The 22,532-nt window shown below is 42.3% G+C and overlaps 1 protein-coding gene across 19 annotated transcripts in view; it reads right to left on the bottom strand.

The window, feature by feature from the left end:
- Nucleotides 1-4,838: 4,838 nt before the first annotated feature.
- DLGAP1 (DLG associated protein 1) overlaps nucleotides 4,839-22,532 on the bottom strand; it is a gene marked incomplete at both ends in the record, with an annotated part of 314,492 nt that continues 296,798 nt past the window's right edge. For 15 of the 19 annotated variants that reach the window (XM_080821309.1, XM_080821308.1, XM_080821297.1 and 12 more), the window contains 3 exons: nucleotides 4,839-5,048; nucleotides 7,891-8,043; nucleotides 13,271-13,362. In XM_080821309.1, the coding sequence (XP_080677435.1) occupies nucleotides 4,839-5,048; nucleotides 7,891-8,043; nucleotides 13,271-13,362 (455 nt within the window). Of the gene's footprint in view, nucleotides 5,049-7,824; nucleotides 8,044-13,270; nucleotides 13,363-22,532 lie in introns of those variants that run through there. The other 4 variants (XM_080821300.1, XM_080821307.1, XM_080821303.1 and 1 more) reach the window with 1 other exon arrangement.

A 22,532-nucleotide genomic window follows, 5' to 3' on the forward strand; every position in this document is an offset into this window, starting at 1 on the left:
ACACTATTTCCTCTCTCTGCTTTAGGGGAGATAATCAGTGACTTACAGAGGAATTTAAGACCTAGTCTGTAAACTCACAGCAAATGAATGGGACCCACAGAGGGTTTTCAGACACCATTGCCAGTTTCTGTTTGCAAAAGGAGCTGATCTGATCTTGGTTTAGCAGCTGAAAGTCAAACAGCTTAGTGAGCAAACCTCAGGTACATTTCACACCCTTCAGTATCACTGGCATTTGAGAATGAACACATTCAGACGCTATGATTTTTTAACATGCCATTTATTTAAACAAAAATCAATTTGTATTTTCAAGGGGTGGCTTTCAAAGATATTAAAATTTTTTTTCAGGTTTAGAGCAAACAATTTTGTTCAATTTCTATAAAAAACAAATTTACATGGGAAGTTGAAATTTGCTTCATTGAAACTCAAAGTTTTACATGCAAAAAAGAAACTAATTTTGTTTTGGAATTGGCCAAAATGTTTAAGAAGCCCCGGTGAAATATAAGAATTAATTAGGTAAAAGGCAAGAAGTATAATCATGGGTCACGATATGTGAATAGTTAGTGCACGAAACCAAGTAATAAGATCTTTGCAATTTCACAGACTGAGCCACTTGATCAATCCTCTTTTGAAACAGTTTCAAGGGGCCCCAGGGTGGCTCAGTCAGTTAAGCGTCTGCCTTCCGCTCAGGTCATGATCCCAGGGTCCTGGGATGGAACCCCACAGCTGGCTCCCTGCTCAGCAGGGCATCTACTTCTCCTCTCCCTAAGCCTGCTGCTCCCCCTCCCTGCTTGTGCTCTCTCTCTCTCTCTGTATTAAAATGAATAAATAAGATATTTTTTTTAAAGTTTCAAAGGTACATCGTGTTATTATGTACAAAAATAATAAAAAGTGGCTTATCTGCTTAATTTCCACGTTTTTTGCATATTCATGGGTGGGTTTGCCCAAGAGCTTGGTGGGGAAAAACCACTGTGGACACAGGTTTCAGAGTTTGGCATTTTCAAAGATGTGTAAGTCCACTTCATAAAGCATTGTAATTTACCTGTTAGGGGGTAAGTCTATATTTTTGTGTATAAAGTAAGTTTTATGAATATGACCGCAATGAAAACCAAAGGAAATGGACAGTGCCAAATAACTATCAATTTTAAATGTGGGAAGAAGGACAGAGACCCCACTGAAGAGGAAGCTGAACAAAGGCTTAGATTTTGGACCCAAACGTGTCAGTTGATAATTGTGTCCCACTGCGCAAGTCACTAAGTCTCAGTGAGGATAGTTTTTCATTACTTCGGGGATGAAATAAAAACCACAAAGCATTATTCTGATCTTCCAAGGGTAGAAGCTGTGTCGGAAACAAAATGGATGAAATGTTTGAGAAGAGATACAAGTGGGTAAAATACACACAGATCTACACATGTTTGAGAGGCTAATAATTTCTTTCATGAAATATACAGCTCCTGACCTGAACCTTTCAGATGCATGTGATCCTCACAGTAAAAGGCCTTTTGGTTTTCAGTGTTTTGATCCCTTACATAGGATACAAGGTCTACCCATCTGTTCAACAGTGGCTAGCATATGTGTTGTCACAATGAAAGTTAGAATGATAGTGTTTCTTAATTACTTAATTATTCCCTCCAAAGACAATTTTATTTTGGGAGAAGCAGGGCTTTGTAGTGAAAACACACAGACCTGAAAGCAGTGCATTATTATTTTATTAATTTCTTCTTTTTACATTATGGGAAACATTCATCTATTTACAATTTTTTTTTTGTCCACACACAATCTAGGTAAATAAGCCTATGAAATTCCACTTCATAAAGCCATAAAAATGTTCCCCACCCCTCCATCTGAAGGCTTTCAAATGAATCTTTTTTTCCAAACCAAAATAATTTTTAAAAATTACATCGGGAATTCAGATATGCTAGTGATTTACATTCCAGTTATTTAAAATATGCATCTAGACATGTTTTAAAAAAGAAATGGTAAATTCACAAGGATAAGGCTTAAATTAAAGTGGTAATGCACAGTAAAACATTAAGGAAACATCTATAAATAACAGAAATATATTACAAATAAATTAGTTCTATTTACCATTTCAAATATTAAAAATCTTTAATCCATTTCTTCATCTCTCTTTACAAAAAGGTTATGTGAATTGTATGGAAACATCTGCAAAAAATATAATAAATACTTAATTTCTTTGAACGTTTTTTGATGTGGGAGACAAACTTCTTTTGTAATTCCCCCCTCCCCAAGAAAATGCCCAAACAGCTTTATACCAAAGTTAAACAAAATAAGTAATTTTTCAGGGTACATACATTTTCCATTATGAACTAAAAAACATTTCTACAAATACATCAAAAAGAACAATGTAACAAAGGTTATGTTCATGGATGTCAGCTTAAGGGGGCAAGTGGTTAACAAGCAGCTTTATGTGGGGTCATGTTTTAAGATCCATAATTAGCTTTTTATAAAGTGTTTGTACAATTTGTGTTTTTAAGGAAGGCAAAGGTCATGATGCCTGTAGGCAGTCAGCTAAAAGATTTAAAATTCTTACCAAAAATAGCTTATGAATATACAAATACCATTCACGTAGACAAGATAAATAGGCCTTCTCTTGTCTCTCTTTAAAATATCCTGGGCTAAACCAGTTTCCAAAGAAAATACTGTAGGATGATCTTGAATCGTATTAGAAATCTATTTCCTAATCCCAGTCTCATCTCTATTTCAGGGCATGGAGCTGTAGTTGGGAACATGGGTCTTCTAGTGGATATCGCTTCCTTCACGTCAGTCTATGAGTTCCAAGTCATTTTCAAGACTGAATGAGACTATAGGCTACCCAAGGCGGCAGTTGGCCTTACTTGATGCAAACTTTGTGTGACCTTCCATTGCTGCTACAAAGCAAAGAAAAGGTATTTTCTTTTTAATACAAGTGGACATTTGAAGTTCAAAATCTCGGTAAGCTCCCATCGTGTAAAGCACTCAAGGTGCTTTGTTCACTCTAGTTAAAAGTTGGTTGGTTGGTTTTTAAATAAGTTAGTAGCCCTTTTCTTGTAAACCACAGCAGTAAACATTTGTGCCCTGTTTATAAAGATAGCTCAAAGCATCAATGGCTCTGAGAGGTAGCGAATTCCCTAGTGGTTTTAGAATATGTCCGTGAAAATAGTAGTTGGCAGAACCCATCACCTCTCTTAATTTCATAAATAAAATTAAATTAGCACCTGGCTACAAGAGTGTATTTTTTAAAAGAGCTCTGGTGCAAGCTTATTCAATGTGTATTTTTCATCCGTCATTTTTCAATGGTAATTCCTAATGCTTTGGGTGGGAGCTGGACATAAGATGCCAGTGATTCTTTAAGATCACCACCTCCTAAATGTTTAAACTGCTACGAGTTAGGGCATTTAAAGATAACTTCAGCTAGATGCAAAGTGCACACTGCCCATCCGTCATGACTAAAAGCGTAGATCACATTCTCCGCCAAAAGCCTGGGTTTCTTTCAATGCTTCTGGATCATGACTTTTCCCCCACTTCCTGATGGTTGCTGAACCTTCCAGATCAAATTTCTTCTCTCACTACCTGGGACCTCAAGATGAGGGGCAGCTCTTTGGAATGAGGCTGCGGATCTGCTTGGGTAGAAAATTGATTTTATCGGTTTGACGTAGGACACGATCCTTATGCTGGGGTGGGAGAGGGCTCTAGGTAGTAGTGAGAGAAGACCAAAGGAGAAAATATGTCTGCATTACAAACTACTGGGTTACAACAGATGGATGTGTAGCATTCAAAGGGATGATGGGAAAATCCAAACTTCTCTCTGAAAACACCCTAGCTGCCATTTCCAGCACTTCTTAAGCGGATGTGTACTTATATACGTGTAATTAGGTAGGCCCCCCCAGGATGGACACTAACAAAATAAGAGGACCGACACTTTCCCCTTTAAAGACCCCCACCACAACAACAATATAATACACATAGTACAATAAAAGTTGATAAAACATTTCAGGTCTAAATTTTCTTAATAATAGGACCAAAAAAAAAAATCCCCCTTATGTAGTATATCTGAAACTATCAGTGCTTCCTTGCCTTTCTTCATGTTATTGCCTTTCAGAATAGATTAATTTCCCTGAAAGATCGAATTTACAATCTTCTGCTGATTGAAACATTTGAAGCAGTGATTGATGGAATAACAGTGAGGCAGTTTTGTGCAGCTGTGATTGAAGCAGGTACCGCCAGCACCTGCGGATTTCGCTTCTCCCTTCCCCACTACGTATCCAGGTCCCCCACCCCCGGCCCAACTTCGTCCCCTCTTGGCTTGTCACTCATCGATTCCGGTGAGATGGCGTGATTTCTGAGGTTGGAAATAAAGTGCTCCATCTGCTTTACAAAATAATAACCGTTTAGGGGAAATAAAGGGAATCGGAGCCCTAGTATCTTTCAACGTGGAAGACGGTTAAGTCCCAAAGGATCACCCTGTGATACTGGATTTCTGAAATACCCTATGATTTTATATTGCTGAGCTCTAGGGACAGACTAGCTCGGGAGAACTGAGGATGGTGGGCGACCTAAAGGGGCCATTTCTACACAGGTGGGTTCGGTTCTGCCAAGAAAAGAAAGGGCCGGCTCTCCGGATGAGGCAGGGTGACGCGTCGGTACGGGTGGCGAAGCTCGGTGGAGAACATGGGCAAACCGGTCCGGGCGGCGGGGGCTACTGGGGGACGGCTCCTGCAAGACCGACAACTACACCGCGACAGTGGAAGTCACTGAGCTCCGGAACGGACGGGCTCGGAGGGCGGGCAGGGGGGCGGAGGGAGGACAGAGCGCGGAGGCGGCGCGGCGGGGCCGGGCGCTCAGAGCCGGGTCTGCGCCTCGGGGATGTAGATCTCGATGCTCTCGGCGCTCTCGGTGGCCGAGTTCTGACGGACGGACGCGGCGCGCTTGGCGGCCATCAGGCGCTTGCGGGCCTCCTGGCGCTGCGAGCTCTCCAGCGAGCGCTCCCGGATCAGCGGCGCGGGGCCCTTCGCCGGCTTCTTTGGCACTGGAGGAGGGGCCCTTCTCTCCTGATCAAAGCAGAAGGTTCAGGACATTACACAGCTTCTCAGGACAAGCTTGGGAAAAACTGGGATAGGTCAGTAGTTAGAACACGCACACTTTTTTCCTTTTTTTTTTTTTTTTTTAAACCTAAGGGTGGTTAGCTCTGATCTGCACACTGTAAATATATAATATATGCATATATATATATTTTTTTCTTTATTACTCTGGCTTGGGTATTCAAAAGTTGCAGGGGGGAAAAAATTACCGGTTAAGCTTAAGGCCAAGGATAAGGCTGAATTGCAGAACTAGTCTTTCCAAGGGAAGGATGTGGGTATTTAAAATGCCCCCTGCTGAAAGGCTGCGGCTCCCAGCACATTAAGTGTGGTTCTCTCTGGAGGCTCCAGACTCTTCCGGGTGCCAGAGATGGGTTGGGGGGCAGCGGTTGCCTCCAGGAACTCTACGTCCCCACTAAAGAGGCGAGGCAACGGGTGCAAGTTCGGCTCAGAGTTTGAAAACATCCCCGCCCTCTCCCGGGGCCCACCCAAACCTAGATGGCCAAATGAAGAAGAGATGATAAGGCTGTGTTCTTTAGCTTTGTCGATGTCAAAGTGAGTTATTATACCCGTTTGCACATCACACACAAACACACAGCGATATTCTTTCCGGGGTCACCCTGGAGTGAGGACACTGATACAGTTCCTATACTGGGAGCGGGAGTGGGGGGATGGGGGGTGGCTGGAATCAGTTCCAGGATAGCTTCTAAAACATCCCGCTGGGATGTCACTCCTTAGGGGCCTCAGGATGGCTGTGGTGGCCCAGAAGGCAATTCCAGTCACAGGGACAGACACTGTGTGGTGAAAATTTAACACAGGACTGAAAGAAGTTCCCCCTCAGCACCGGCAAAGTATGAAATGGTCGGAAATTTTTAAATGCCACCGCACAGACAAAAGCCACTCAACACTTGGGTCCCCCATGGAGGGGGCGCGGGGGGCGGGGGGATGTAGTGGGAAAGAAGCAAACCTAAACCACGAAAGAATTTTTAAGACTGGTGATCTTTCAGGCCCAGAAAAGTTCCATGTGAATCTGTTGTTTTCATTTTTAGTGAAATACCTTCAATTCTCATGACACAACTGTGAAGGTTATCTTAAAATAGGGATTCTGTGATTCTCCAAGGGGCACTCTTTGTCTCTTAACACGCACTCATTGCTTCAAATCCTCCTTGCTTGCCTGGGTGAAGTGACTGGATAAATTTATTTCATTAGAATTGCCCACAGGCTGTTTAAAGTGGAGTCTGTGTGGACAGAAAAGGAAAGTACAGAGTGCAAACGATATTTGGCCAGCTCTGATTGTGCTTGTTCGTTTCTTCCCCTCAAGTTCGTGAGGTGCTGAAAAGCTCTGGTCATAGACAAAGTGTATAAAAATTTAGAAATCCAGTTTGCTAATGACTCACTGTGTAAACATCAACAGGGTACATATGTCAATTCTTAGCATCACAATTTTTTGGACATTTTAAATCTTCATTGTTGGGTAACTTGATATTTTTGAAGAGTGAGAATATTGGAAACTTTTTAGTCATATCTCCTTTACTTCTACTTAAAAAAAAGAGTAATATTTGAAAAAAAATCAATGAATGAGAAGTTAGACAGATCAACTCTAGAAACTAAATTACCAGTATATATGTACATCTGTAGTGTTTTCTTATATAAGAACAATTTAAAAGCTTATTTAGTAGACAGTTTTAAACACAGATTAAAGAAAACTAGATTGAGTGCAGATGTTTGGCTTCCCAAGTGAGAGGCCACACATATATCAATGGTACTTTCATGTTTAACACTAAAAACTCCCAGGTTGTTGGTGATAGTATTGGAGATGAGAGACAATGACAATAACCCTCCTGTCAATTAGGCATGGCCCTGGGGACTGGATTTCTCTTGGGAGTCTACTGACCCTATGAACTCAGATACTATGATGGAGAGCAGCAGAATGGATTGGATTGCTGTTAGCTCTCTGAGAGGTAAGGAGATCTGAAAAGGGCAGGGCCGCCAGAGCTTCATGGGAATAGCCAAGTCTAATTTTTAGAAGCTGAATCTCTCAGAACTGTTTGACCTCAGGCCCTAGGAAAGCAAAGGGTTAAAAAAGTCAAGCATGACAGGCGGCCTAGGGAGGTGGATATTGGATACCTGTGTGAGCCCGGTGGAGCCACCATAATCAAACGTGAAAATTGCAGTTTATTTGTTAAAGTAAAAGAATTTGAGTCTTTATTTCTAGACTGTTGAATGAGAAACCCAGTGAGCAATATTCCCCAAGGCAAATCAACCCAAAGTAAAACTCTTAAAAAAAGAAAAAGCCCCAACATTTATGATTACTGTGAAGCTTTATGGAGTATATTTTTAAACTTGAACAACAGTGGTTTCTTTATTACTATATTTATGAAATGATTATCAAAGTCGGTTAGTTTTTCAGGGCTTCCTATTTTTCTCCGAAACACATCCTAGGGGTGTAAGGAAGTTGAACTCTTGCTCTATATAATCATGCACTGAAGATGTCATTTATTTTAGTTTAAAAAGCAAAATGGAGGCAGTTCCTTCCAGTGACTAAAATGATTTAACTTAAAGTTTAATTAACAAAAAGCCACATTCCCATTTTCCAATTCACAAAGACAGGTTTTTCTTTAAAAATATGCCTGAAACATATTACAGATAATATCCCAAATGATTACTATGTAAACATTGTCATTACAATGAGATTAATATGATATCAGCTCCATTTCACATTGTAAACAGCAAGACTGAATGCAGAAGCCTATTTAGACTGTCCAGTGTTTGTGCAGGTTTTTAAATGAACCATACAAAATCTACATTGTTCTACCTTCTTGTCAAGAGGATCCATCTGTTTCCAATTATTGGCCTTTAACTGATGAAGTTCATCAAATTTCATACTAATATTTTCTATGGACAACTGCAGCATGTCCCAGAACCCGGCCAAATCCTGGGAGGTGGGCCTCGGATGAGCATTGGGATTCTGTACGAGAGAAAGAAAAACATTCACACTTTAGAGAAAGTCTGTGACAACAAGTGCAGGACCAAAGGGCTATTTTCAAATATTTTAAATAACGTAAGGGGGATGAGTTCCTCTCGGCTTTCAAATAGGTGATAAGAGTGAGGCTACAAATGGCAATCTTATCTATCTATCTATCTACCATCTATCTATAAAGATCTATTAAGGAATAATTGACAACAGTAAGGTAATTTAAAGTGTATGACATGATGATTGGATATTTACACACACTGGGTAAGGACTCATCCCATAGAATTAATAACCACATCCATCACATCACATATTTATCTTTTTGTGTGTGTGCGAGAGCATTTAAAGTTCCACTCTCGGCAAATTTCAGTTATATAATACAGTGTTATCAGCTATAGGCATCATCTTGCCCATTAAATCCTCAGACCTTATTCATCTTGTAACCGAAAATCTATCTTTTTGCCAATCTCTCCCTTTCCTCTCCACCCCCAAACCCTTGGCAACCACTTTTCTACTCTCTCTTTCAATGAGTTTGACGCTTTTTTTTTTTAAAGATTCCATTTCAAATGGTAATTTTATACACTCATCTGTCTGAGTCAGTGATTCTCAAATGTCAAGGTTGTAAAACTCTTCTTTTGTAATACATCTATCAATGTGGTATGGGGAGAGAGTCCAAACTTTTCAAAAAACTATGACAAGATTCATTTAAACCATATCTAGCGGCGCCTGGGTGGCTCAGTGGGTTAAGTCTCTGCCTTCAGCTCAGGTCATGATCTCAGGGTCCTGAGATAGAGCCCCACATCGGGCTCTCTGCTTGGCGGGGAGGGTTCTTCCCCTTCTCACTTTGTCTGCCTCTCTGCCTACCTGTGATCTCTCTCTCTGTCAAATAAATAAATAAAATCTTTAAGTAAATATATCTAAATGAAAATACTGTCCCTGGGGAAAAAATACAATATATTATTAGAATTGGAATCTGACTCCATGCCATCCCACTTATTCAGAGAACAGATAAAGAATCTAATATAAGATTTGTTTTAACAATTGTGTTGAGTAAAACAATAAGGTAAACAAATGATGAGTAATAAAATAATTGGACTTTTAAAGTACTATGTTTTTAGCAATTACAATGTTGCTAGTATAAAAAGTGATTTTATCATACAAGTACTTTGACAAAATCATTGGAAATGAATTCGTTTTAAATCAACCATATCATAAAATAGCAAATGCGAGAACACATATCTATACATACACATAGATGTCTGTAATGACCCATTTTCTAGATAATATTAAACATTCTTCAGTGTCTAAGGATTGACTTTTTTTTTCCCTACCCATATACCCCTGACAGGTACTACAAAGTACGGCTCATACTTAATTTATGTGATTACATATAATAATTTGTATGTATGATTACATACGTATAATAATTTTATATATGATTACATACATAATTTTTATGATGTAAAACAGATAAAACATATAAGAGATTGAAGGGGTCATACTCATTGTTAATCACTACTACCAATGGTAGCCAAAGGTATTCATAGTTAGGTGGTGGGAGCCTCCAGATGTCAGAGGCTTCCATCTGAGTCAGTTTTGGTTTCCTGTGGACATTCAAGGCAATCTGATATACTATGAAACCCCATGACATATAATAACCTAAGGCCATTCTGTACTTTAAAAACCAACTTTCAGAAAGTGCAAAGTCAGTGCTCATCAAAGTTAATAGTTTGGAACTATTTATATGTATTATTTATAAATATTTATAAATATTTAATAAATATAAATATATATAAATATTATAATATATTTATATTTAATTTATATTATTATATTATATTATATATATTATTATGTTATATATTATATTATATATTATATTATATTATATAATTTAATTTAATTGATTTATATTTAATATAAATATTATAAAATATTTATATTAATAGTTTGGAAAGAACTTTTTAGCCCTTGATGGACTAACATTATTGGTCTGGTTTCAAAACGAATACAAGTAAAAACGTATTTATAAACTTACACTTCTCAAACTACCCATAGTTCTGGATTCATTGGAAGATGTAATTTCTGAAGTTTTTAAGTACTTGGTTTAAACTCTAGTCTACTGACTTGTGAATTCAACTAAAGAATTTCTCTGGGGTATTTTCATTTAGAAAGTTAACTCAACATCTAGGTTCAGAACAGACAGAAAATACCTTTAACTAGGGACACCTGGGTGGCTCAGTTGGTTAAGCAGCTGCCTTCGGCTCAGGTCATGATCCCAGCGTCCTGGGATCGAGTCCCACATCGGGCTCCTTGCTCAGCAGGGAGCCTGCTTCTCCCTCTGCCTCTGCCTGCCTCTCTGTCTGCCTGTGCTCACTCTCTCTGACAAATAAATAAATAAAATCTTTAAAAAAAAAAATAAGATTGCAAAAAAAAAAAAAAAGAAAGAAAATAGCTTTAACTAAGTACATCGCAAATGGAGTTTTATGGTCTTCTTTATCTCACCAGTAACTAAGAACTAAATTGTTCACATTTTGGAGTTTACTGAAGTGTTTTAGGTTATAGGCCCTACTAGCAAAATTGTTTCAGTGCAACAATGATGAAATGTTAGGGAGGCCCAAAGAGTTTGTTTAATTTTGTATGATGGGCAATTTGTTCCCTCCTCACCAAGAATATCTTTGCCCCTGTATCATCAAGGGGAAAGATGGGGAAGCAGAGAGAAAGAGAATCTGTGGGTCATGTGACATTCCATGCACAAGGAGTTGCAGCTCTTGCCTTAGCCTGAACCAGACCTGTAGGTCAGAGGTAGTGGAGGTTGTGGAAGGATGAGGGGGCTGGGGTCCTTAGTTTAGTTTTGTTGGGATAAAGTAGTGCTCATCCATTTACTCTGTGCCTGAGAGTCTAGTCTGGGGTAATATTCAGGTGTTTTCAGGTGTTCTTTTCCTCAGGATAAGAACGCAAGGAAGGAGAGCTGGGTGTGTTTGTGGCCAGTGTTAGCTGCACTTCTGTGCAGCTTTACAGGGCTAAGCAAGGCCACCATCTGGCCACCTTGCTTCTTGCTGCAGAGGAGCTGGAGCTGACTGATGAGACCCATGTCCCTCTAGGAGGGTGAGGAATAGAACTCAGATCTTGGGAATCTTGGAGGTCGAGGGGAAATCAAAAGGGACAGAGGTCAAACAGACTGGAATTTGAATCTTGGCTCTGCCTCTTACCCCATGACCCTGGCCAAATCATTTATTGATTTATTTATTATTTTTTATTCCTGGCCAAGTTATTTAGCTTTTCCATCTCAATTTTGCTCAGCTGTAAATCTGTCATCAAAATAATGTCGCTATCTGCTCCATAGGGTCTCTCTGAGGATTTAACCAGATCAAAATAACTAAAAGCCCTCAGCATGGTGACCAGCACATGATTGGCTTTCCTTCTTCCCTTCTGGGCTGGTCTTGAAGCAGCCATTAGTGGCCCTCTGCCGGAAGTACAGTTCTGCTTCCTACCTCTAACGTGCTACCCATGTTTACAACTAACTTCCTCTACTGGCTAAGGCATGTGAACCCATCAGGGACTGGGTAACGTCAAAAGCTCGCTTTAACAGTGTTAACCTTTCCTAGAAATCTGCAGAGTTTTCAAAGCATCTTCTCTGCGATTTCATCTTCAAAATCTGCACAGTGTTTGCATTCTACTTAATACACCTGTTTATTGTACAACTCTGTTAAAAAGTGTGCTGTGTTTGCCCTAGAGTGGCTTCCCTGTATCCTTTAGCCAGTTTGAGAAAAATAGCTTTATCTGTACTTTTGTACATTTGAGGAGCCAACGATCATGCTAATTAAGATCTGTGACGCATTAGCAAGTATATAAATTAGTAGGAATTGTGTTCGTGGCACGTGGTGAAGCTCAATAAAATATTTGTTGAATTCACTTATCAATGCATTTACTAACCTATATTGTCTCATAATCCAGATTATAATTTCCGAGAAGGTGGAGGAAGGGCCAGGTAATTTTGGCTGAGGGAGGGGAAAACAAATTACAGATGTGCGTGGTGAGTGTGAGGAGAAGGGAAAGGGTCATCCCAAAGGGAGGTTTTGGAAAGAGAAGACTGGTGAAGAGGGACAGAGAACACCAACTTTTGCATGCTTTCCGTTTTCTCTTGATTGAACCCTATCTTGGTAAATCCCATTCAGCCTATATTTGTCCTTATTAACAAGAAGATGTGGTTAAAACCCTAAAATCAGAGTCGATTAGATTGCAAATAATCATGCTTTTACTCTGTGTAAGATAAACAAGTTGCTTTTCATGTTCTTTATTTTAGAGCAAGCTTGACCAGCAATTGACCAATAAAAGCTATTCCTGTGGAACAACACTTGCAGACATAGTAGGCAGTTTTTTTAAAAAAGGCGTATGGATGTGAGGAAGCTCTTGTCCTTGTACTTTGCAGCCACTTTAAAAAATGTTGTTGATGCTAGTGGTGTTTTTCTCTCTTTGTTTTGCTTATTTGGTTTTGGTATGTCCAAGAAGGATGAATGATTCATCTGTCTCGAGGAGATCAAATCTACACTTTGGCCTGCTGCCCACCTTTGGCCTTGAATGAAACCCCTGATGATGAAATAGTTACCGACGGCTATTTCAGAAGGAAAATCATTATCCAGAATGGTTCTCTGTAATATTATTTTTGAAATATCAGGTGTTTCATATTTTGGTAAGAATAATGAAATCAGGGCTGTCATGCGAAAGCCAGGAAAATGGAGAAATTTCCGTTACAAAAACCAAAACAAAACAGGAAATGGAGTTTCAACTTGATTGGATTTTTCTCCTAAGATTATTTAAGTATAAAATAAACAGTTCTAATTTTTTTTTTTTTTTTAATTTATTTATTTGTTAGAGAGAGAGCGAGCGAGCACAGGCAGACAGAGTGGTAGGCAGAGGCAGAGGGAGAAGCAGGCTCCCTGCGGAGCAAGGAGCCCGATGTGGGACTCGATCCCAGGACGCTGGGATCATGACCTGAGCCGAAGGCAGCTGCTTAACCAACTGAGCCACCCAGGCGTCCCTAAACAGTTCTAATTTTAAGAAAAGCAGGAAATAAGATTCATCAGAAAACTCTATTGCAGGTAAGAGAGTCTAATGGGGCTTCACTTGGTTCAAAATCAGTTTTACTTTAGTTGTACCAGTCTTGACAACACATTCTCCTCCTGACTAGGAAGTGGTAGTGATAGGGAATGTTACCTACCAGGTTTTCTTCGCACAGTTCTCTGAACTGGTAGAATTTCTGGGCCATGAGAAGTTGGGCACTGCCCACTGCAGTTCGGATTTTCCCTAGAACTGAAAAAAGCAAACATACAAGAAGTTTACACATTATGTCTCATGGTTGAGATTTAGTCTGGTAAAGCAAAGAGGAAGTTATGCTGCAATAATTAGGGAAAACAGCTCCCATACAGCACGTGAACACACACACACACACACACACACACACACTGCCCAGTTGCCGCTGTTACTCTGCTAGTCTATGGAACAACAGTAAAGTATAAAATCAACTTGGAAAAAAACAAAAGAAAACAAAAAAACCACATACTCATCCCGCGTATTTCTTAGCAATAACGGAGTTTTCCATCACAGCGCTGGAGGTTACAAGAGAAGAGGCAAATAGGGTTTCCCTTCCTCCCCCTTTTACATCAAGAGTTTATCAATATAGTTGTGGATTTATTTGTGTCAGCCATCATGGTCTGCTAGCTCACTTTTCTAACCCAAACCCAAACCCAAGAAAAGCATTCCTGACCTGGGGAGGGCGGGGGGATCTCTTGACACACTCACCATATCCTATCCATAGCCTTCAGTACTTTTCCGGAGCGCAGCCACCGGACTGTCAGGAAAGTGCCTTGGCCAGTTGAAGGATTTTCTAAGGAATGAACATTTTCAGCCTGTTGCCTAGGGAACGCCAGCACCGTTCCAGCTTTTCCACTCCACAGACCAATTTTATTGTTAATATAGGTTTAATTCCCTATACACTGTGCTGAAAATCTCCTTTGCAAGCTACTTCTTGTCTTCCATGCAGACTAAGTAAGGCGAGAACCTTTTCAACGGACGGGCGTGCTGAGACGGGCGGAACCGCTCTGCGGGGAGCTGTCCCGAGTCTGCGTTGTCCCAAGGCCCTCCCTCCACCCGGTGGGGACCGGGGCTCTGCTGTTGGCTGGAGCGCTGCCACCAGGCAGTTCTCAACAAGCCCTCCCTGTCGGGAAGGTAGGGGAGAAGGCACTCTGCTCGCCCCTTCCCGGGCCCGCACAGAAAACCAGACCGGGAGACTCCTCGGCAGGGCCCTTGCCCCGCCTGGAAATCTGCTCGGGGATGTGACCTAAGGGATCAAAGCGGCGGCGTTTGCTCCGCGGTTGTTTGGTTGTGAATTGACAGAGCCTGACACCCAGGGCGGAGTGAGGTCTCCCTTTCTCGACCTCAGTCCCCACAAAGTCTGAGAAGGAAACAAAAGAAAAGGAAACTTCATGTTGTTGCAGGGTTTTCTAGTAGTTTCTTCTCTGTTTAAAACTACTAGGCTCAAGGGTCGCCTGGGTGGCTCAGTGGGTTAAAGCCTCTGCCTTCGGCTCAGGTCATGATCCCAGGGTTCTGGAATCGAGCCCTACATCGGACTCTCTGCTCAGCGGGGAGCCTGCTTCCCTTCCTCTCTCTCTGCCTGCCTCTCTGCCTATTTGTGATCTCTGTCTGTCAAACAAATAAATAAAAAATCTTAAAAAAACAAAAAACCAAAAAACGACTAGGCTCAAAAACAAAACCAAAAATCCAAAAAACCCCAAATCCAAAATACTGCCAGCCTAGATAAGGGTTTATGAAGCACATTACACGCCGGAATGACTCAGATATTTCAACATCCCCCCCACACACATGGAAGTCAGGACATTCATGCACTCTCTGTCACCTGTCACAGCTGCTCCCCCCCCACCCCCTCCGTAGAAATCGCATCCTTGGTGATAGCTGGGGGTTCCCCTGACAGCCATAGGGCAGCAATTCCTCAGGTTAAGTGTTTATTCTTTCCAGGCTGCTTTTAACCTCTTTTGGGGTGGTTATCTTTTAACCATCTTAACCAATGCATCTGTGGTGTGAGGCCCTTCTCCCTTTTGCACACCCCTGAATTAGAAAGGAAAGAGCATGTGGAGACACAGGGCATCATCGCAGCTAAGGGTTCAGGCCCTGAGCCGTGGAGAGTTCTGGTTCCCACACTTCTCAGCTCCTGCCCTGGACCGGTCACTTAATCTCTGCTCTCTCATCTGTGAAGTGGGGCTAACAGTACCTATTCATAGGACTGTCAGGAAAGTTGAAAGCAGTAATAGTGGGAAATGCTTAGGACAGTGTCTGGTTTATAGCAAATGACCAACAAATGTTTGTTATTACCTAGGGCCAGGGCACTATTCTGTCTCTCTGGGTGTCCCCACCTCTGGGCCCCACCCTTCTCTGCCCAGAAGAGAAGAGAAAAAAGCCAAAGTCTTGATTATTCAAAGGTAACCCGACATGGTTGGTTGCCTGGGACAGGTATATGCTTCAGATGACCTGTCCCAGATCTGAGACAGTTCTGAACTGGCATTTCCTAAGTGACCATGTGGCTTTAGGCAAATTTTAAGGTCTCTGGAACCATCTCTGAATTATGTTGCTGATGGATTGGATGGTGACACCAGCAAATCTCAGATTGAATCCTGGGAGCTTAGAGCTAGTACTGAGGGGTCTCCAATTTGCTGGCTGGGAAATTTGCATGACTCCTGGAAACTCCCATAGAAACTCCAGCTATTCTGATATTCCTCAAAACTGTGAGCGAATGGTTTTCAATTACACCCAAATACTCAAGCTGTATGATAGACTACCATAGTAATAGTAGCTGAGTAAGACAGTGTTTCTCAACTGAGAAGAAAGCAGGGCTCCAAACAATCCTTCAGGTAACACTCAACCGTGTAGGCAGGGGTTAACTCGGATAGATGTCTTCTTGAAAGTAGAACAAGGGATATCTGTCTTCATTCAGGATGGTCTGGTGAGAGCTATAGATTTGGAGCAAAAATAAATGGGGTGGACTCGTGGCCCTTCTGTTTTCCAGGTTTTTGCCATCATGTTCCTTGAGTGGAAATTCCCTACTGGCTTGTGTGCGTTTCCAGTATCTGAGAGAAGGGAGATGCTGATGTGGGCCTTCAGTGAAACCACGCAACAGGAGGGCTTGGGGCAAGCAGACAGTAATTCCTACTTCTTTGTCCTCCACACTTTTGTTTCTAGAGAACTAAAAACTCACTTTGTTTTTTAAAAAAGATTTATTTATTTATTTGAGAGAGAGAGAGAGAGTGTGTGTGTGTGTGTGTGTGTGTGTGTGTGTGTAGGGGCAGAGAATCTCAAGCAGACTCCCCCTGAGTGTGGAGCCCAATTCAGGGCTTGAGTCATGGTCTCACAGTTGTGAGACCAAGAGTCGCCCCCTAAAAACTCACTTTAATTTTTTTTAAGATTTTATTTATTTATTTGACAGAGAGAGATCACAAGTAGGTGGAGAGGCAGGCAGACAGAGAGGGGGAAGCAGGCTTCTGCTGAGCAGAGAGCCCGGTGCAGGGCTTGATCGCTTGATCCCAGGACCCTGAGATCATGACCTGAGCTGAAGGCAGAGGCTTAACCCACTGAGCTAACCAGGCATCCCACTCACTTCAATTTTTAAGAAGAAAGCTCAAATGGGGGTGCCTGGGTGGCTCCGTTGGTTAAGCCTCTGCCTTCAACCCAGGTCATGATCTCAGGATCCTGGGACTGAGCTTCCCGTTGGCCTCCCTGCTCAACTAAGAGTCTGCTTCTCTCTCTCTCTCTCCACCCTAACTGTGCTCTTTCTCTCAAATAAATAAATAAAATCTTTTAAAAAAAAAGAAAGAAAGAAAGAAAGAAAGAGAAAAAAGCTCTAATAGAGTTCTCTTTTTTCATTAGACATACACTTGGTGTATGAGATCACTCCCTTTCCTGAAGGTAAATTTCATATTTGTTATGTATAGGACATTTCATATTTGTTATGAGAAAGAAAAAAGCTAATGAAGACGATGTGCTCCTGGGATTACATTTAGCTGGTTTCCTTCACGCTCAGGTCCATGTACGTTTTCCAGATTGTTAAGCTCAAATGCAGTCTGCAGTTGGTACCCTCCATCTCCCCTCATTCATTTCGTCTTCTGGAATCATGCTTCTTTGCTGTATTTCCTCAGGCATGCCATTTAACCAAAATTATACCATTTATTCATGTAATATTTAGTCATATTATAGACCTTGTTCTGCTGCGCCACTCTTTTCATGTCGGTAAGGCTGGTCTCCCTAGGTGTCTTATAAAACCCCTGATGGCTCATTTTTAAGATTCCTTTCACCCTATTCTTTCCTCCCCTGCTGTTAGTCTGTTCCTCAGTGGAAGTACCAAATGACAACCCAAAACACTGGTGAACTAAATTCCTTCCATTTCAGAGATAGGCACCTCCATACTAATTCCCCCACTTACACTTCTAGAAACTTCTCATCCTGCAGTTGATGGCTATGGGGGATCAGAATAGAGAACACAGGCCTGGGTTAGTTCACCACATAAAGCCAAGAAGATCTTTTGGAAGGTCATCACTGTTTGGTTTTTGAGAAGATCTGTCTATTCATATTATAGCCTTGTATTTCGCATGCACATTAAATCAGTTCCCCTCAGGACCCTGTGAGGCAGGGAAGATATCATCATTCCATGTGAGAAAATCTGGGCTTAAACTAAGAAGTACCTTTCCTGGGGCCCTAGGGTGCCTAGGGCCCTGTCTTCTCCCTCCCCATCCAGTTGTGCTCTTTTCTCTCAACACGTATTGAAAACTGGGTCTGAATCTACTTACATGAAGCCATCTGAGGGTGATTTCTTTCCTTGATCAACACTCTCCAGACAGTGTCACTAGACAGAAGGGGGGCAGCTGTAGCAAGCCGATGGAAGAATGGGGACGTTCAGCACACACCCTCTCTGTCCCACATCCAGATGGGAGAACAAAGCCCATGTACAGGAAGTAATCGTTGCACACAGAAATTTCCAGAGTAAAAAGAGCGTAGGAACCAAGGATCCCTTGAAAGAGATGCTAGTGGGTGTAAGGTTTAAGTCTGGGTTTTGATTTTAAAGATTATACATCAAAATAGAAGCAGAGAAAGACTATTTTGGAGTGTGAGATGGGTGTCTCAGGGAAACTCTGATTTTAAATCTGGCCACATGCAGATAAAACCCCAGACATTGAGAGAAGAACACACCTCCTCCCTCCCACTAAACCTCTCGTGGGTGATGACTTTAATTTGGGGAACAAGGAGGTGGTATAAACGGCACAGGGGTGAAGGGAATGGCAATTTCTTTTAATCCTGCAAATAGGTCCACGGCAAAGCTCAACTGTGCTACGGAAGCAGCAAAAAACAAAGACCGTTTCCTTTGGGGATAGACCTGACTTTCTGCTGCGTCCACATCAGCATCTCATATCTGTGAGCATAGCTCTCTCTTCCTTTCTCGGCCACCCTGGGGGTAGCCGTTGACGGCTCCTCACCATGTCTTCCCTGCTCACAATACTTTCAGGATCAAGCACTTTCCGGCCAAGAAGTGTTCCCCCAGTGGATTCAGATGAGAACTGGCCGTAAAATCAGATACAACTCCAACAGGATGTTGGAGAAGAATCCAGCTGGGTCTATTAGGACTCACACGCGAGATCCCATATGGATTTAAGCGGCTTCAAGGTCACAAGCATCACCACTATCTGGACACTTGGATATATGTTTAGGGAAAAATGATTTTGCTCTTTGTTTCTGTTTCTGTCCTAGCAGGTTGGCTCAGTCATAAACATGAGAGAATTTTCGTTTGAAAAAAGGAGTCCTTACGTGTCATTATCATATGCATCTTTTAATATTCCAAGAAGAATTAAGTCCCTAGAACTGAAAAGACAGAAGCAGTGGTTTTTCTGACTGTTTCGATTCTTGTCTCTCAGGGCCAACCTCACAGTCATCAGGCACCCACATTAGGCGTCAGAAACAGAGAAGGATAGACACATTTCCTATGCCCTCAATGGCAGGTCCCTGAAACCTGAATACTAAAACCAGTACGAGGTGTGCGGCTGGCTGTGAGTGGAGGCTTCCCACCTCATGTCCAGTGGACACGGTGGGCAGGAGCTCCCCAAGCCCGGTCACCTACGCTGGAATTCATCTAGCATACTACTTTTCCAGTCTAAATCTTTCTGTCTGAGTAGGACGCAAGTCAGGGAGGCCACTTACCAGAGGCTGATCTTGGGAGAGCTTATGGCACTCTGAGAGTCTGTTTTCTTTATGTCAAATAATCATAATACTATCTTCATAGGATTGCTCATTATTTAATGAAATAATATACAAAAGTTGTTAGAATGTAGCAGAAATTGTAACCTCTCTATTCTATTGACATTCGTTAGTTCTTGAGCATTTACCTGGGAAATTAAAAGGTGGCTTTGGCTGAAGTGGGGAATTATTTCTTCTGCTAATCTTCATAATCCAGCCCCTCTCTTCAGTAGTGTGGACTGATTGAATGTCCTCTTTTTTTTTTTTTTTTTTTTTTTTTTTGTGGCTTTCACTCAGGCAGATTTAGGTGAGTGTCAATAATTTCTTTGGTCTGTGTGTCTAAAGCATCCGTCACAATTATTCAGGGGCCCAGACTTTCTGGCATGGACTGGCATAGTTCCCCACCTGCAAGAGCTAGAACAATGGCCAACTGGTTGCTGGGTGATGAAGATACATGGAGGAGACAGAACTCTAACCAGTGCTAGACACTTACACTACCCAGCCAGAGCCTTGTGTGGAAAGCAAGCTCACTGTAGAAAGAAGGGCCAGAACCTTCCTCATGGGAAGCAGCTGCCCTGCAGACCAGGTCCATCTTCAGGTGCAGAGCATGCTGGGTAAATCCTGCTAGTGTGGAGAGCTAGATGCCCACCTCGTGTTCCAAACAGTGTCTAATCATGTGCTTCAGTGCCATTCTGAACCCATAATCTTCAAACTCAGCCGATTTGTCACTGCTGTTCATTAGTCCTTTGATGTGATCTTTGTTACCGCCCTCTCTGAGCCTCCCTTTTGGACTCTTACTCACTTGTAACTCACTTCCTCACTTCCTCATCTTCAGCAATAACCTTGCCTCCTATGAGATGAAGAAAGCAGAATCAGGCAGGAATATTCTCAATGTTCTGTGTCTCCTGCTCTTCTTCTAGTCCCGTAAGTCTCTGAAGAGTGTGGGGGTCTCCCATGATGGGCAAGCAGCAGACCCCCCTGGTTACCTGGATAACAGGATAGATGCCAGGTGCCAGGAGAGAACTGCTTACGTTCATTCCTAATGTCACCTCTCCATGACCCATACCTTCCCCCACCCTGAAGACTTTTCTACGATCACTCCTCCCATCTACCTGTGTCGTTGCCTGATTCCCTTCTAGGGATCTCTAAGTCTGTCTCTGCAATCTCTGCTTCTCTGTGCTCTAACACTACTGGGGATGCCTGTGAGCACCCTCCCATCTCTCCCATTCCGAGGGAGGGAGAGATATCCTCCCCATTCTCAAGGTCCCCTCCATCTAATATAAAATGCCTCTTCTTCCTTGTCCTGGGCTGTACTGTGTCCTCCCCAAATTCAAATGTTGAAGTCCTGGGGTGCCTGGGTGGCTCCGTGGGTTAAGTTTCTGCCTTCAGCTCAGGTTATGCTCTCAGGGTCCTAGGATTGAGCACCGTATCGGTCTCTCCTCAGCAGGGGGCCCTATTTGTGATATCGCTCTCTCTCTCTCTCTCTCTCTGTGTCAAAATAAATAAATAAAATCTTTAAAAAAAATGTTGAAGTCCTAACCCCCAATACCTTAGACGCTGACTGTATTTGGAGACAGGGCCTTTGATTAGTAATTAAGTTAAAAAGAGGTCATTAGTGAGGGTCCTAATGCAATATAACTGGTGTCCTTTTAAGAAGACATCAGAGCATAGACACACAGAGGGAAGACCTGTCACCAGCCAAGGGCGGAAGCCTCAGAAGAAACCAGTACCTTGATTTCAGACTTCTAGCCTCCCAAAATGAAAACACCATTTCTGTAATTCATGTCAGCAGTGTGTGGTACTTTGTTACAGCAGCTCTGGTGGAGTACCAACTTCCTGCGAATGCTCTCGAAAGGATGGAAAGCCTCTGCTCCTCTGCTTCCCCAGCCACCATTTGTCTCCCCATCCTCTGCCACCTGGCCTCTCCTTCCCCTCTTTCCTCTGCTGGATAGCTCTGCATTTGGCACCAACGCACCCCCTTTCCCCCAGTCTCTGGCTCTGACCCCGCATTCCTTGTTCCTTAGGGCTCTCTCGTTCACCTCATAAATGCTGAACACAAAATTCAGTCTGGAGCCCACTTTCCTTCTTCTGCTCTAATAAACTCATTGCTCTCCGGTTTCAGCTATTTTGGAAATTTGTTGATGTTTCCCAAATTTATAACTCCAGCATATATCAATCCCTCAAGCTTCAGCATTGCATAGCTAAACAGCCACCTGACACCTCTTGTCTCTCCAAATCATATTTCCCTTAGGATTCCCTAGTTGATTACCATTATGGCGACAAGGCTTCATCACCCCATCCGCAGTATGACTGTTCTCCCTCCCTTGCCAATCCTTGCCAATCTCTTAGGGGAACTGGGGGGTCTTTTTATCTCATATAATTCCCATGATTAAGACTCTTCTTTGAGAGCAGGAAACTCTCTTCAATGGCTTGCAGGCAAGGTCCACCTGTTCAGCTTTACATCTGCCACCTCCCTCAGTGTTCTGGGTTTCCAACTGCCCAAATCTAAAAGCTGTGTTCTCTTCTCAGTGCCTTTGCTCTGGCTAAACACCAAGCTGGGAGATGCCTCCTGTCTAGGTGGCTCCACTAGCCCACCTCCCTCCTCAGGGGCATCTCCTCCAGAAATCCCTATCTCCTTTCCCCTCCCTACTGCTCCCTATGCATAAAGCTGTCTCTGCTCTTTCCACATTCTTTCCAGTGTGATCCATTGTGATCTATTTATATGTCTGACTTTCTAACCGGACCTCAAGCCCTTCAATGGCATACATGGGACCATGTAGTTCCAGGTATCTTGCTGAAGGGGTAGGCTTTGAAACTAACGGACTCATCTACAAAGTTTATGTTAACCAGAAAAATAAATTAGCCACAACTTTCCAGGCCTTAAGCATTCTGGTTATTTAAGGTTTTACCACGTCTAGCCTCAATTTGTAAATTGCAGTCCTGACTAATTAATTAGCTAATATAGTCTTAGCTGGGTTATGATTCCTTTTGGGTTTCTGTTTATAATACTATTTGGGCTGATGTAGGTTGACTTCTTTTTACTCACTTGGCCTCCCCCTGCCCAACCCCTGTTGGAGACTATAGGGGTGAAGAGGGGAAAGGAAAAAAAAAGAAGAGGGAAAAGGGATTTTTAAAAAATGGATCCACCCACTTACTTTAAATTCATGTGGATTTGCCACACCAAATCTGTG

This window comes from Martes martes, assembly GCF_963455335.1.
Source record: "Martes martes genome assembly, chromosome: 13".
NCBI lineage: Eukaryota > Metazoa > Chordata > Mammalia > Carnivora > Mustelidae > Martes > Martes martes.